The sequence below is a fragment of the Chionomys nivalis genome, chromosome 8 (assembly GCF_950005125.1).
Source record: "Chionomys nivalis chromosome 8, mChiNiv1.1, whole genome shotgun sequence".
Classification (NCBI taxonomy): Eukaryota; Metazoa; Chordata; class Mammalia; order Rodentia; family Cricetidae; genus Chionomys; species Chionomys nivalis.
In genome coordinates this window covers 73,537,875-73,553,769 of record NC_080093.1, presented here as the reverse complement: position 1 = coordinate 73,553,769, position 15,895 = coordinate 73,537,875, and the positions used below count along the sequence as shown (strand labels likewise).

At 47.3% G+C, this 15,895-nt stretch overlaps 1 protein-coding gene across 1 annotated transcript in view; it reads left to right on the top strand.

The window, feature by feature from the left end:
• Positions 1–15,895, top strand: part of Slc5a11 (solute carrier family 5 member 11) — a 55,407-nt gene that overhangs the window by 19,363 nt on the left and 20,149 nt on the right. The window contains exons 5-8 of the mRNA XM_057777830.1: positions 453–512; positions 7,925–8,029; positions 9,466–9,571; positions 13,076–13,156. Of these exons, the coding sequence (XP_057633813.1) occupies positions 453–512; positions 7,925–8,029; positions 9,466–9,571; positions 13,076–13,156 (352 nt within the window). The remainder of the gene's footprint in view (positions 1–452; positions 513–7,924; positions 8,030–9,465; positions 9,572–13,075; positions 13,157–15,895) is intronic.

Here is a 15,895-nt window from a genome sequence, read left to right as displayed (position 1 = left end):
AGTCTCAGAGCCGGGCGGTGGTGGCGCACGCCTTTAATCCCAGCACTTGGGAGGCAGAGGCAGGCGGATCTCTGTGAGTTCGAGACCAGCCTGGTCTACAAGAGCTAGTTCCAGGACAGGCTCCAAAGCCACAGAGAAACCCTGTCTCGAAAAACCAAAAAAAAAAAGAGAGAGAGAGTCTCACTATATTGCTCAGACTGGTCACAAATTCCTTGGTTCAAATGATCCCATCTCATCCTCCAAGAAGCTGAGGCCTCGGGTGCTCTGCCCTATGCTGTTAACCTCTTGCCATTTTAACATGGAAATACATAAAGGCCAGGAAAAGTGAACCACTCCGCGAGGAAATGACTAATTCAGGGGTGGAGTGTAGGCTAGACCAACTCAAGACACAGGGGAAGGGCTCCATCGTGTGGGCAGAGCTGACTGTGTACTGACTGTGTTCTTTTGAGCAGGGCTTGTTTTCTGTGCTGATGCTAGCCTGGATCTTCCTTCCCATCTACATAGCTGGTCAGGTGAGTGCGAAGGGAGGGGGGACGCAATATGGCATGGGAACACCCTTGGGAAGGCCAGCCCGCATCCCCTCCCTCCTGTGGATAGCCATATGACAGCCATTAAGTCTCCTGGCACCGGGGACAGACGCTGAACAGGTGAGAAAGAACAAATGAACCCCATCTCACACAGATCTGACTGGTACCCAGTATCCTCAGCACACACAGGGTACTTAGAGGCTGACCTCAAAACATCTTTTCAATGTCAGAACACAAAGATAAGCCTTACAATCCTTTACATGTATAAGCCATAACATGTTACTTTTAGCTAAAATTCAAGCACACATATATATCCATATGCACGTATGTGATGCAGTGGTTCCTTTCCTTTATGCTCTAATCTATAAAAGCTATTTCTGACCGAGATGGAATGTCAACGTTGTGTTGCACAAACAAGAAATCTACATATATTTGTGTGTGCGTGTTTGTCTGCTGGGGATTGAGTCAGGACTGCTAACACTGAGCCACACCCCTAGCCTAGACTTGGTGGAAAGCAGTTTGCAAAGGCTTTCTAATGCCACTGTCAGCTGCTTGTCACTCATGTTCCTGAGGCCTTCATCTCTGTGAGGTCACATGACATCATAACCACCCACTGAGCAAGCAGTAGCTGACTTTAACTTTGTAATATGTAAATTCATAAATAGGCAAAATGGGAGGAGTTTGGACATTAGACATTATGTAAAGTTAAAAAGTGGTAGTGTAGGGACAGAGGGATTCCCCTGGGGAGGTTGTCAAGAGTCTAAAGGAGGCTTGGATGAGCAAGGGGTCCTGGGTCTGCTCTGGAACTCTTGCAAAATAGGTAAAATAGGGTGCATACACAAAATATCTCAGGTATTCCAACACAGGACTGGGAGTGATGAGCGTGAATGCGTGTGTGTGTGTGTGTGCGTGCACGTGTAAGTATAAATGCATGTGTACCATAGAATTTGTGGAGGTCAGAGGACAACTTTCAGGAACTGGTTCTGTCTTTCCATGGGTTCTGGGGATCAAACTCAGGTTGTCAGACCGGCTGTAAAGCATCTTTTTTACCTGCTGCTAAGCGATGGATTTTAACTGACAGACTGGAGGCAGGAAAGGGGGTGGTGAGATGCAGGTTGTTCATCAGAGTTGAAGGGAGATTGACGGGTGTTCTCAGCTGACGGATCCCATTTTTTTCTGGCCAGTAGAAAACAATGTCACCTGCTGAGGGGTTGGCTAGGGGGCGTGGGGTGAGATTGAGAAAAGCCACAAAGATCGGAGAAAACTGAGGATGCTGTAGCTGTTTGTAGTGGAGAACCCGTCAACAACCACGGTGCCTTCCAATGAAGACGGGACATCCTCTCATGGTACACGAGTCCAGGAAAAGGGACAATAGAAACGGAGCTGAGCAACTCTTCTGTTCAAGATGAAACTGATGCCGGCCAATGGTACCTTAGTAGCCCAGACAGATGAGGCCCTGGGTTCCATGCTCAGCACCACAAAATAAGGAAAAATAAAATGAAATTCCTGGGTTTTTTTTTTTTTTTAGACATCCTTTGGGTGGCATCTTTCAAGTATGCAAAGGCGAGAGTGAGCCCATGCTGGGTAAGCGCCACGGTACTGAGAGCGTAAACCACCATCCAGTTTGCTTTCACTGGAAGTCAAGGCAGGCGTGGCAGCACATAGCAAACCTGCAGCAAAGCCATAAAGCACAAGAGTGTCGCTTAGCAAACTGTTGTAAAATGAACACCCATATCCAGATGTGAACCTCTCTTCCAGATGCTTTCTTCCTCTTGAGTCCTAGCCACTCGCAGCTTTGATATACACCCTGCAGAATGTCGCTTCGTGCAGCCCATGCAGCGCCTTAAAGCTGTGTGTGGGTAGAACTGGGATGTGGGTAGCTAGCTGTCCTCAGCTATACGGTGAGGTGAGATGGGAATCCGCTGCCCTCGCCACTGTGAGGTAGGTCGGCTCCAGCTCCTGTAATTAACCGTTCGGCCACACGTGGGCTTTTAGTTTGTTCTACTGGGCTGTGAGGGACAATGCTGCTTGATGATACCTTCTTCCAAGTTATTTTGAGATGAGGTCTTGCTCAGGCTAGCCCCCCACTCACAATCCTCCTGCTTCGGCCTCCTGAGTCCTGGGATTGCAGGTAGCTTCTACACCTGGCTTACACAAGTCTTAATGCACAAAAATACATGCCGAGGACGAGACTCTTCAGTGAGGGGAGCCCCCAGGCTTATCTTAGGTTCACATGAGGCGGCCAACCCCTCACCCAGAGCAGTTTCACTCCGCACCCCTCGAAGCGTTTCGGAGCCCATGTTGTCCAGTACTTAACATCCTTGCCAACGCTTTGATATTGCCTGATGTTAAAACTCTGTGAGCTATGTACGTGTACGTGCATGCGTGCGTGCGTGCGTGCGTGCGCGCGTGTGTGTGTGTGTGTACAGCGTCCATGGAGGCCAGAAGGAGTCAGATCCCTGGAGCTGGAGTGACCGGTGGTCGCGAGCCACTCAATGTGACTCGCTGCAAGAGTTCCTAACTACACAGCCATCACTCCATCCCCATCTCTGAACTTTTAATTGTCAATTCAAATGACTTTCTGGTCATTTGAAAATCATCTCTGAAGCTTGTAGACACAGTCTGGGCCTGGACTGTCCCCTGAAGGTCATAGTGTTACCCTGACAGGTGACGTTAGAGGAGGGATTTATGAGGTGGAGCCCTTGGGAGAGGACTGTGGGACCACGGTCTCTTCCTTTGCTTCTCTTTACTTCCTGGCAGTGAGGAAGGCACCTTTCTAGGCCATAGGCTCCCAGCATGGTGCCTCCTTAGGTCTAAAGGGACAGGGACAACATCAAGGACACCACCACGAGCATGTGAGCCCAGATTAAACTGTGAGCCTTCACGAATTGATCACCTTGAGTGAAGGAAAGAGAGTCGTCTAGAACTTTCACCCAGTTTTCGCTGCCCCCCTCTGTGCGTGCATGCGTGAGTGTGTGTGTGTGTGAGTGTGTGTGTGTGAGTGTGTGTGTGTGAGTGTGTGTGTGTGTACCAGGGATGGACTCTGGTCTTTCACAGGTTACACCTAGTCATTCACTTAATTACTGGAGTTTCTTCATAAATAGATTTCAGTCTTACTATAGTCTCATTTATCACCTTTCATTTCAATGTCTTGCTTAAGATGTCTTTTTCTAGTTAGGTGTGATGGTTCATGCCTGTTATAGTAAGATTCAGAAGGCTGAGGCAGGAGGATTGCCATGAGTTTGAGACAAGCCTAGGCTACATGAGTTCTAGGTTAGTTTGGCCTTTTCTCGTGTCATAACAAAAACAAAAATCTTTACCTACTCCAAGGCCAAAGATAGTTTTCTGAATACTATCTTCTAGAACTTCCCCATTTTCTGTCATCCACAGAGAATTTATTATCTCTTCATTATTTGTGTGTGCATATATGTGTGTTCACACGTATGTGGTATACATGTATGCATATGCACATGTATATCTGGGCTATAGTTCAGCTTTAGTCATTGTTTCTCAGGGGCCCACACCACCTTATTTTTTTAAGAGAGGAATTCTCACTGGGATCTGGGCCTCACCAATTCGACTAGGCTGACTGGGAGGGATCCTGTCCCTGCCTCCCCAGTACTGGGATTGCTAAGTGTGCGCCACACCCAGTTTTTACACCAGTTCTGAGGATTGGACCCTGGTCCTCATAGACTGAGACCTCCCCAGCCCTTCAATACCACTATGCTTACAGACTGAAACCACCCCCGCCCATGATAGAGTACAGTGTCAAATACTTGCATCCGTAGAGACAAGCTTTGCTTATGAACATGGAGATTGAACCATAGCCCTCAGGTGCCACCAAGCAGCCGTGGTGCGCTCTGTGATTTCCTCTGTGTGACCATCCAGTGAAGAGCCATGCATTAAGCTTCATGCAGGTGACACTGATGTCACAGAGTAGTGAGGGAGTTCCCATAGGCTTGGGTGACTGGATTTGATCCAGAGAGAGGACACAGTTTCTGGGATCCCCCTCCACACCCTCCACTATCAAGGGAGAGTGTGTGTGTCAGCCAGAGCCCTGGGAGCTGGAGTGGTAATCTCTAAGGGCGGTGTCTTTTGTTCAGTTTATCTTGTTTGAGTTAGCTTTTGGGACAGTCTCGGCACTGGCCCAAGCTGACCTTGAATTTGTGATCTTCCTGCCAGGATTATGGGTGTGTGCTACCTTATCTGGCTGCTATATCTATTTCTTCTGCCCAAGCAGTCAGCACCAGCAAGAGGGATGGTCCTTCTGTGATCCCTTGGGCTGTGGTTTGTGTCTGTAGTCGGAGAAGTATGTGGCCTAGACTTTCTGACTCATTGGCCTATTTCCTGAATGGTTTGGACTTTAGAATAAAGGCTACCTTCGAGATCGGAAAGCTTTTTATGTAGTGTGTGAATGAAGCAAGCTCTCCTTTGTTTCCTTCCTTCTCCTCCTCTTCCTCCTCTTCTCCTGCCTCTAGAAATTTCCTGTAGCTGCTGTCCTCGATTGACCCCAGGGTCAACTGATAGTGAGAGCCAATGAGAGGAGTCTAGTTCAGGAGCCAAGCCCAGATGGCAGTCGTCTTGTCGTTGGCAGATTAGATAGTGGTTGTCCAGAGTGTCTTTTTTTGGTACATTTATCTGAATGGACCGGAGCACCCGTTGTGCTCCCTGATTAAATCTCAAGTCCCACAGTGTACAAGGCTTGCATTATTCCTACAGTGTCAGAGCTCCATATAAAATACTTCTGGAAACTTCCTGCTGAGATTACCTTGAAGAAAATCAGAGGGCTTATGCATGACATTCATGGGAGTCAGAATCCCAACTTGCCTTTTGAGGAGAAGAGATGAATAGAGAAGCTTTATTAAACCTGTCAAAAATATCTATTGCTATCTTTCTCTATTTTTGCCAATATTTTAATATGAAAAATTCAAAGATGCATCAACATTTAACTTATCTCACTCGAAACACTAGAACATTCATTCAGATTTTACTATTAAGTTACTAGTTTAACTTTTTTGAGTCAGGTTTTTAACCACGTAGCCCAGACTGGCTTCAAACTGATAATCCTCCTGCCTCAGTCTCCCGAATGCTGAGATCAATGCTAGAATTTGTTCTTGAAGCAGGTCTGGCCACTCAGCCTATATCAATCATTTTTCATCACTGCAACATAATACCTGAGATAAACAGGGGAGGGGTTTATTTTCACATTTCCAGAGGTTTTAATCTCTTGTTAGCAGGCTCCCTTCCTTTTAGACCCATGGCAAGGCAGAAACATCATGGAGGGGAAAGATAGTGGGGAAGGTGGCTCACTTCATGGCCCCCAGGAAGCAGAGAGACAGGGAGGAGCTGGTGACAAGGTCTATTCCCCAAGGCAGGTCTTCAGTGTCCCACCCTTCCAAACAGGTCTTCTTCCTAGCTCCCACAACCTCCCAATAATATCATTAAGTTAGGAACCCATCAGGAGATGAATTCATTGCTAGGTCAGAGCCCTCCGGATCCAAACACTTCTCTGACTCGGTCCATCGACTGGGACCACACCTTCCACATGTGAGCTTCTGCAAGAGGCTATGAGACCAAACGCAGCCTTTCCAAATGAAGAAATACGCCCCATGATTATCATCGCATCCTTCCTCATCTGACTCCTGGGACCTGTGGAAGAATATCCGCTGGTCGGAGGTCCCAGAGTGCAACCCCAGTCATGGTTCTCAGCAGCATGGCCATCCCGGAAGCATCCCACATGGATTGAATCATCCCCACATCCGAGCACGGCCAGAACTCAGTGCCTCTGGGATGAAGATGCTCTGTGCACCATCACTTCCTTCTGCATTTTCTAGTCCCAGAATTCCAGAGGGAGGATGAGCAGATGGAGATCCCTGCAGTGATTTCCGTGCTGTTTGTGGGGCCAGCTACGCCGCACCATGGAGTGAAACTCCTCTTTCCAAGGCCTTTCAGGGCTGTGTTTTTTGTTTTGTTTTGTTTTTATCCTTTTGGGTCTTACTGTACAACCTTAAACTCTCAATCCTCCAGCCTCAGCCTCCTGAATGCTGGGATTACAAGCACGTACCACCTTGCTTGGTGGGTTTTGCCCCTTAAGTTTTTTTTTTTTTTTTTTTTTTTTTGGTTTTTCGAGACAGGGTTTCTCTGTGGTTTTGGAGCCTGTCCTGGAACTAGCTCTGTAGACCAGGCTGGTCTCGAACTCACAGAGATCCGCCTGCCTCTGCCTCCCGAGTGCTGGGATTAAAGGCGTGCGCCACCACCGCCCGGCGCCCCTTAAGTTTTGAAGTGAGTTTTATTTTGCTCTTAACTGACATGCAATCACTGCGGGCGTTTCATCTTATCGGGGGACAGAGAGGGCAAAGTCCGTGTGCAGCTTGGATACCCTTAGCACTTCAGCAACGTTCTCTCTCTCGCTCCTCTCTTTTAAAATAAAAACATTATTCCTTGACAATTTCATGTATGCACAGGACATGTTACGATCATATACACATTTCCTCCTACAATTCCCCACCCTAGGTCGCCCCAATGTGTCCCCTTAGGATTGCATGCTGTTGTCCCCTCCTCCTCCTGATACCCTGCTGCGTCCAGTTAAAGCTTCCCATCCACTCATGGATGGCTTCTCTGGCCCCGTGAGCGGCTCTCAGCAACAGGGAGTTGCTAAAAGAGAACAGACGGCATACCTCATTGCTCTATGGTTCCCTATATTCAGTTTTCCAGGTTCCCTTCCTTACAGTAGTAATTTAAAGTTTCAAGGGTTGAAGTTAGCTCAGGGGAAGAACATTTACCTAACATGCAAGCGTCCCAGAATTCAATTCCCAGAACTGCTTATAAAAGAAAAAAAGGAACATTTTTTTGAATAAAGTTATTTAGGTAAAAAGATAAATTCACTTAAATAGAGAAAACTAAGTTAAATCCAGCATACAGCAAAACTAGGATGGAGAACAGATTGCCTCATGTTTATAAACACAGTAGTTGGGGTGGGGGGTGAAGTGGCTCAGCCAGGAAAGGTGTTTGCTGCCAAACCTAACAAACTGAGAGTTGTTAGTCAACTCCTGCAAGCTGTCCTCTGACTTTCACACTTGTGCACTCATCTCTCTCTCTCTCTCTCTCTCTCTCTCTCTCTTTCTCTCTCTCTCTCTCTCTCACACACACACACAATTAAATAAATAAATAAACCTGAAACAATAGTTAGGTTAGGTGCACAGCCCTGTATAGAACCCAGCCTGCCCCCTTTCCAAGTCTCCAAGTCTTCCTCCTTAAGTTTCCTGTGGAGAAGCCCAAGAGGATGCTCCATTCTTCTAAATTTGTGGGGATGGATGAGGTGGGCAGGGCTGATGGCCAGGCTGAGGAGGCAAATGCCCAAAGTCAGCTGAGTTCGATAAAGCTGTTTTAACTCCTAGGTAACCACAATGCCGGAATACCTCAGGAGACGATTCGGGGGCAAGAGGATCTCCATCACCCTGGCTGTGCTCTATCTGTTCATCTATATCTTCACCAAGATCTCGGTAAGGTGGACACATGGCCTGGCCACCCTCCTGCAGCACAGTGAGAAGCTGACCATAGTGTATCGTGAGGGTTTCCTCCATATCTGTTTCTCTTCCCCTGGGGCTGGTTTGATGTTGGAAGTAGAGGGAAGGAAGGTAAGATGGGCGGAAGAAGCATGTAGGAAGGAGAGGCAGAGGCAAGGAATTCTTCCCGATGCCTGCCGAAGCTGGCTTGGTGACGTCTCAGCATGGTGGTGGGGTCACTGAATAGAGACACAAGAACCACTCCCACTACCCCCCCCCCTCTTGGGCAGGACTGTGACCTTCCTCCAGAATCAGGGAGTGGTAAGATATTAATCAGATATTTTGAGATAGTCTGGGCCTGCCTCACCCTGACCTTTGGATGATCTCCAGGAAGGTGACAAAGAGCAGGTGCACTGGAACTTCCAGACATGGGCTGCTTACTAGGTTTGGCTCTGGGGGTGGCAATGATCTTGTCCCATATGGAGTAGACATTCCACTTAAGACAAACAGCAGCAATTGACTGTGCTAGCTGCAGACACAAGGTACTCCTAGGATGCTTACTTATAGTCTGGTAAGGGGTGAGTGTCATCTTAGGAGGAATCCACCAGTTGGAATTAGGGGTGCTGCCATTCCAGATGGCTGGACCACCACCGGTCAAAGCTAGAAGATGCATCAAAACATATTATGTTGGGAGACAGACTATTTCTGAAAGCCCAGAGCCCTAGAAATACAGAGTGGATAAAGGTTAAGCCTGCCAACTTTGAAGGGCTGGTGTAAGCTCTCACCCAACTCTGTTGCGGATGAGGGGAAAATCACACAAGAGCTTTAATGAGAGAAGGATGATGTCATCCTGGGTGGAGCATGAAGGTTGCAGTGTGGAGGAGAGGGGGCAGAAAGACCCACAGAAGAAGCAGGAAGGTCATGAGGCTGTTGCCAGAGTTGGCAGGCACCTCAAACTTAGTTGCCCACGGGGCTTCATTTTGAGTGCCCCAGTTTAGGATGAGATGGATGAGAAAATAAATGTGTGTGGCTCTTCTGTATTTGTCAGAGTCTGGGAGAAAGCCTGTTCCTGGGGAGTTGCTGCTGTTGCTGCCCATCTTCCACCCACTCCAGCTTCAATCCACCCATCCATTCTGTGGTCCATGCATCCACCCACTCCTGCCTCAATCCGCCCATCCATTCCGTGGTCCATGCATCCACCCATTCCTGCCTCAATCCATCCATGCATTCCTTGACCCATACATCTACCCACTGGCTCCTCCATATCCATCCATTCTCTAGTTCATCACCCATTCATTCACCCATTGACTTCTCATCCTACAGGGAGACATGTATGCGGGTGTCACCTTCAATCACCCATTGACTTCCCGTCCTACAGGTAGATGTGTATGAGGGTGCCACCTTCATCCACCCACTGATTTCTCATCCTACAGGTAGACATGTATGCAGGTGCCATCTTCATTCAGCAGTCCCTGCACCTGGATCTGTACCTGGCCATCGTGGGGCTCCTGGCAATCACAGCTCTGTACACTGTTGCAGGTATCATGGGACATGTGTGATGCTCAGAGTTGATGGGCAGGGCTGTGGGCTGCCCATTTTGTTCTGGCACACCTTCTGGTGTTCTAGTGTGCTAAGGCCATCTACTCACTAAATCTCATCCCACTACCCTGAACGATGACATTTTGTCAGCCATTATCCAAAGGAAAGAGGGCTACTTAATAAGAAAAGGAATTATCAAAGTGCACCACTAATAAGCCAGACAAGGTGGTTCACGCCCATCATTCCAATACTCAGGAGGCTGAGGCAGGAGAATGCTGTGTGAGGCCAGCTTGGGTTATGGAGTGAGACCCTGTTTCAACAAACAAGCAAAACATCCCACAGCTACACAATGTTTTCCTATTCTATGTTCCAAAAGGACTAGTTGAAAACCTACTAAGTGCTAAGCATGTGAGTTTACATGTATGATCCGAAGCTGGGCAATGAACAGCCGATTTTGAAGTCTAAGTTTAGGCAGCTTAATTTTTTTCCTCTTAGATTTGTGACCAAGAAAGTGATTGGTACATAGCAGGCTTTCAAGTAGCTGGGTTTTTGGTTGGTTGTTTTTTTTTTTTTTAATAGTCACCTGTTTACGCTGGCTTTGCCCTTCTCTGCCTCCTCTTGGTATAATTCATCCCACAAATATACATGCATACACACATATTTACGTTGTGGATCACCTACTATGTGCCAGGCACCACAGACAATGGGATAGAAAGGAACCAGAAAGACAAAGTCTGTCCCAGAACTTGGAGACCTGACGTAGAAGAATGTTGAGTTCAAGGCCAGCCTAAGCTATACAGAGAGACCCTGTTTCTTAAGAACAACCAAAGAAAACTACCAAAACCAAATTAATAACAAACCCAAATTCTTGTGTGCACACATGCATTCTCTCTTTCTCTCTCTCTCTCTCTCTCTTTCCTGGCTATGAGGAAACAAATGAACAGGGAAATCAATTGGTAATGTCAGAGTATATTATATACTTGATAAAAGCTATCAAGGGGGACCACGGAGCTAGATTTTTTAAAAACATAAATCATTCAGTCAAGGGCTCTCAAAGGCAATCTATCAACCAAATTTAAATGGCATGAGAAGTGCGGAGAACCCCAAGCAGAGGGAAAGACAACTGTAAAGCCCATGGAATGAAAGCACCCTTTCCCCAGCCATGGAACAGCAGGGGGAGGGGGGTCAGTGGCAACAACATTGTGCCTGTGTCCACTGAACTCCAGGCGGTGCTGCGAGAAGGTTCTCCTCAGAACCTAAGCGCAATGGCTCTGATGAGGAACCAGCTAGGAGGCAGGGAAGGGACCGAGCTCTGGGGCAATATCAGGGAAGGGACACCATCCAACACCGCAGAGGCCCCAATACAGAAAGCCTACTGGAAGCCATGCACTCAGAGCAGGAGGAGAGAGTGCGCTAACTGCCATGACCAGTCCATCTTCGAGTTCCTTGTTTGGAGGAGTCGGTCTCCCCTGTGAGTCTGGATGTTGTATGAGGGCAGGAGCATGCCAGTTGGTGGGCACACAGCACCTCATAGCATGCTCGCCAGATACTCAGCGGCCAATTAAACATTTTGTTTAACTGTGCCACGGTACTTGGTAAGTAGGTGGGATTCAGTATGTATTGGTATAGAAATAAGATGGGCTCAGTGGTACCAACTGGGGACTTTTACGACTTCTGGCTCACTTGAGGGAACATCGGAGAACTAGGGTGGGATTGTTAACCAGGTCCCCCATAACTTGAGAGAGGGCTCCATTACTGCTGACCAGGAAGGGGACATTAAGGGTACCAAACCCTTCTACATGCTTGTCTTTCTCTTTCCTTCTCTCTCCCTCCCTCCCTCCCTCTCTTCCTTTCTTTCTATCTTTCTTCCTTCCTCTCTCTCTCTTCCTTCCTTCCTTCCTTCCTTCCTTCCTTCCTTCCTTCCTTCCTTCTTTCTTTCTTTCTTTCTTTCTTTCTTTCTTTCTTTCTTTCTTTCTTTCTTTTCCTTTGAGACAGGGTTTCTCTGTGTAACAGCCCTGGCTGGTCATTTTGTAGAGCAGGCTGTCCTGGAACTCACAGAGATCCACCTGCCTCTGCTTCCCGAGTGCTGGGATTAAAGGCATGCACCACCACCGCCTGGCCTATAAGTTTTTCTTAACTGCGTAGCAGTTGCCCTCACGTAAACATGTTTATATCAGGTAACAGTGAGGAACTGCTGTGTAACAAGCAAGCCACATGCCCTGTAACAAGACACCTACACAGTGAGGGGCTTAAACAATGGTTTGCTAATCCCCGTAGTCCGTGGGTTGCCTGGATGGCTGATTTGATGGTCTTACCTGGCTTTGTAGAACTGTAGTTCAGTGGCAGCTGGAACAGCTGGCTGAAACAGATGGCCTCCCTCATGTGGTGGATGGTTAGCTTGGGCTGTGGGCAACAGATTCCCTTCCTTTGAGTTAAGTGGGGCTGGGGACTGAACCTACTAAGGCTTGGCAAGTGCTCTACTTCCGAGTTCCTTCCAGCTGCCTTAGACTTGTTTTTGTTATGCCCAAATCCGTGAAGTCCCCCAAAAGCCAACAAGGAGACCAAGTCCCATATGTAAAAGCAAAGACCCTTTATTTTATGCAAGTTTGCAAACTCGGTCTGTCTGCATGTCCAATCTATTGGAATAAATGGAGGGCCCCGAGCTCAGTTAGAGTTGGGTTTTTATAGTAGTAAAGGTGGGGGTGGGGGGGTTACTGAGTGAGGTTCAGGACCCCTGATTGGCTGACATTTGTCTAGGGGTGTTCTGGTGAGTGTGTGTTGGCAGGTGATCCTATCTATAGCAGTTGGAACTTTAGGCATTTCCTTTGGTCAGTCTGTTCTTGGGTGGTGCTCAGGTAATCTCAGTTTGTGGTTCTTCCTGCAACCAGGTATTGCTGCAGGGTAAACTACTGAGACTCAGGCCTCCATTATACTTTTCAATGGCTGAGTCCTACTCTGGCAGGTGATGATGGTTGGAAGTAAAGAACTTCCTTTGGGTGATCTGTTCATATTTAGCTTATCGTGACTGACTTGCCTGTTAGCTTATATGTTCATATTGAGCTTATCATGGTCTTATGTTTCCTAACCTGGCCATGAGCAGCACAGAACTCCTGCCTCTCCTGCCTCCGCTTTCCAATTGCTAGGATTCCAGGCATGTGGTATACAGTTCCTGAGGCTTCTTAAAGCATGCTGTTCTCAGGGCAGCAAAATCCCAGTGCTCCTAAAGGGAGACACATGCAAGCGTGTTCACCCTATCTGTTCCTTTGATCACAGCAAGTCACAGGGCCAGGCCCACACCACAGAAGTAGAGACATCAACCTAAGCTCCCCATGAAGGCGCAGCAAAGCAATACTTTGAAATGTTCACGGGGCACAGGGACCAGTTGAGGTAGTCTGGGCGGTCCTCAGTCCTGAGAACTCTGTGGCATCGCCACCTTCTAGGCTCCCTGCAGCCCAGAGTAATCCTCCCACGTGACCTGGCCCTAACCTGTGCTCCTCCCTCCAGGTGGTCTGGCTGCTGTTATCTACACAGATGCTCTGCAGACTGGGATCATGCTCATAGGGGCATTCACCCTGATGGGTTACAGTAAGTGGGGACCTCAGCTTCCATCACTGGGATGCGAAAACGCAGGGACCAGGAAACATGCTTAGTTACTACCTGGTCCCTCCCATTCCAGTGGGGGAGGGGGAGAGCGAAAGGGAGAGAGAGAGAGAGGTCATTTGCATGTACGACATCAGATTTCTTCTTTAGTTGCTTTCCACCTCAATGTTTTGAAACAGTCTCACTGAGCTTGGAGCTCACTGATTCACCTACACTGGCTGGAATCACTTGTTTGCCCCTCCCCCAGGCTCTGGGGTTACAGCCATAACCCCAGCCCTGAAATTTATTCATTTTCTTTCTTTAGTTTAAATTAAAATATAATTACATCACCCCTCCTTCCCTGTCTTCCTTCCAGCCCCTCTTGTATGCCCCTCTACTTCCTTTCAAATTTATGATTCCTTTTTCTTTGAGTATTATTGTTACACACATGTAAGTATATAAATACAACCTGCTAAGTCTTGTATTTTTGTTGCCTGTGTGTATATGATTTCAGGGGTGACCACTTTGTATTGGATAACCAATGGGTCTACTAATTTTCAAAGTGAAAATTGATCGTTTTTCTGATAATGGTGTGGATAAAAAAATGACATAAATCATTTATGAATGTAAGGGAGAGGGGATAAGTTTAGCAGCCAGGGGTGGTTTTGACCTTGGGAGATGATCTAGACACAGAAGACTATGACAGCAGGGCAGTGCTTTCACACGCTCTGTACCCAGCGTCACCACTGTCTTACATGACACGTTAAAGCATGACATTTAGATGCATGTCCGTGTAAAGTTTGGGACAGTGACATCAGGGATCTTCATTATTCTCTCTCTCTCTCTCTTTCTCTCTCTGGTGTGTGAGTGTGTGTGTGTGTGTGTGTGTGTGTGTGGCGCACGCATGTATGTATATACGCATATTTGCTTCTGTGTGAGCACATATGTAGGGGTGTATGTACTTGCATGTAGAGGTCAAGGTTGACATTGGGTGTCTTGTGTCTTCATCCCTCCACATGAACTCATCAGTTCTAGCACGGCTAGTCAGCTTGCCATGCAGGGTCGGTCTCCACCTATTACATGCTGATGTTACAGGTGGTTATCACACCCAACTGGTGCATCCGTGGGCTCTGGGCATCCAATTCTGGTCCTCATACTTGCATGACAAGTGCCTTAGCTCCTGAGCCTTCTCCCTAACCTGCTCCTCTCTTAGACTGCAAAACTCAAAGCATAGCTGCTAAACAACCCGGCTGGTAGAGTAAGATGGTAGTCAGGTGTGGTGACGCACACGTGCAGTCCAGGTACTTGAGAAACTGAAGATGGCTTGAGCCTAGGCGTTCAAGGTCAACGTGAACAACGTAAAGAGACAAACAAAAAATTCAATAAGTGGCTCCAGACCTCAAACCTCAGTCGCTGCCGCTGCCAATGAAATTGGTAATATATCTGTGGAGATGCCGAGGAGTGGGTGCCAAAGGCACAGGAAGTATTGGCTTTTAGCATTGCGCAGGGCACATGTCTGCATTTTGGATATATGTCACTTTTGACTTTCAATTGAGATTTCAAAGAAATAATCACAGAGTAATACATTTGTTTCATGATTCAAACGACAAAAACCACTTGCTAGCTTTTAGATTCTTCTGCACTCTTGTGAAGGAGAAAAATATATTCATTTCTATTTCTCTCCCTCTCGTAGTAAATCTTTGTCTGAAAACGTCCCTGTTTATTGATTGCTTTTGAAAAATGCCTTCATTGTATATAAAAACCTTGGCTGTGCTTTGTCTTCCCGGTACGTTAGAGGAGCCTCTGCTGCCCCTGTACCGCAGCGGGGAGGTCTGCAATTCTCATTTTTAGTCCTCTGTTACCTGAGTCCCACCCCCTACTTTGGTTGCCTTGAAGGAAATGATTCTGCTTCATCTTTTTTATTTTTAACTTTTAACACCTTTTGCCTTTTTTCTCACAATGTCGCTGAGGCTAATCCTGAACTTCTGACCCTCCTCTTTCTCCCCCTACTCCCCCCACCCCACAGTACAGGAACTCTAGGCATGAGCCGCTGTGCCCGGTCCCTTTACCTTTTCATTTTCAGCCTTTCTAGTGTGATAGATGGAAATGCGGGTTGTGTTTATCCTGATTGTTTGGTTACTCCTGAGATTTGGAGAATTGTAATTTAAATCCTGGCTGTCCTGGGCTTGCTATGTGGACCACGCTGGCTTCCATCTCGCATGGACCCCCCCTGCCTCTGTCTCAGGCATGCATCACCACACCTGGCTAGTGTCTTTTACTCTTGGGACTCCAGTGTCACCAAATCCGCTGTATCCCAGCACCTCATGGCCTCTTTTCGTTTGTATTTCACTTTGAGTTATTTCTATTCTCCTGTTTTCCAGCTTGCCGATGGCTTCTTTGGCTGTGTTATCTGCTAATGAGTTGACTGATGAGAGATTTGTCATCTCTGTTACCATCTCCATAATATCCTTTCAGCTTTTCCTCCCTCTTTCTTCCCCCTTCTCTTCCTTCTCCTTCATTTTTCAGCTCGCAGGGAGCAAACCCACCTCCGTATGTTGGCTAAGCATACACTCTGGCACTAAACTAAGCCCCCCAGTCCCATTCAGTCCTTCCTTGTGTATCTCTTTGCTGAGATTGTCCATCTAGTCATGAATATCACCCATGTTCCCACTACAGCCTATAACCTATTAATCAGTTATTTTTCATTTCCTATCTGACAGTTGCAACATCTGGGGCACCTATCAG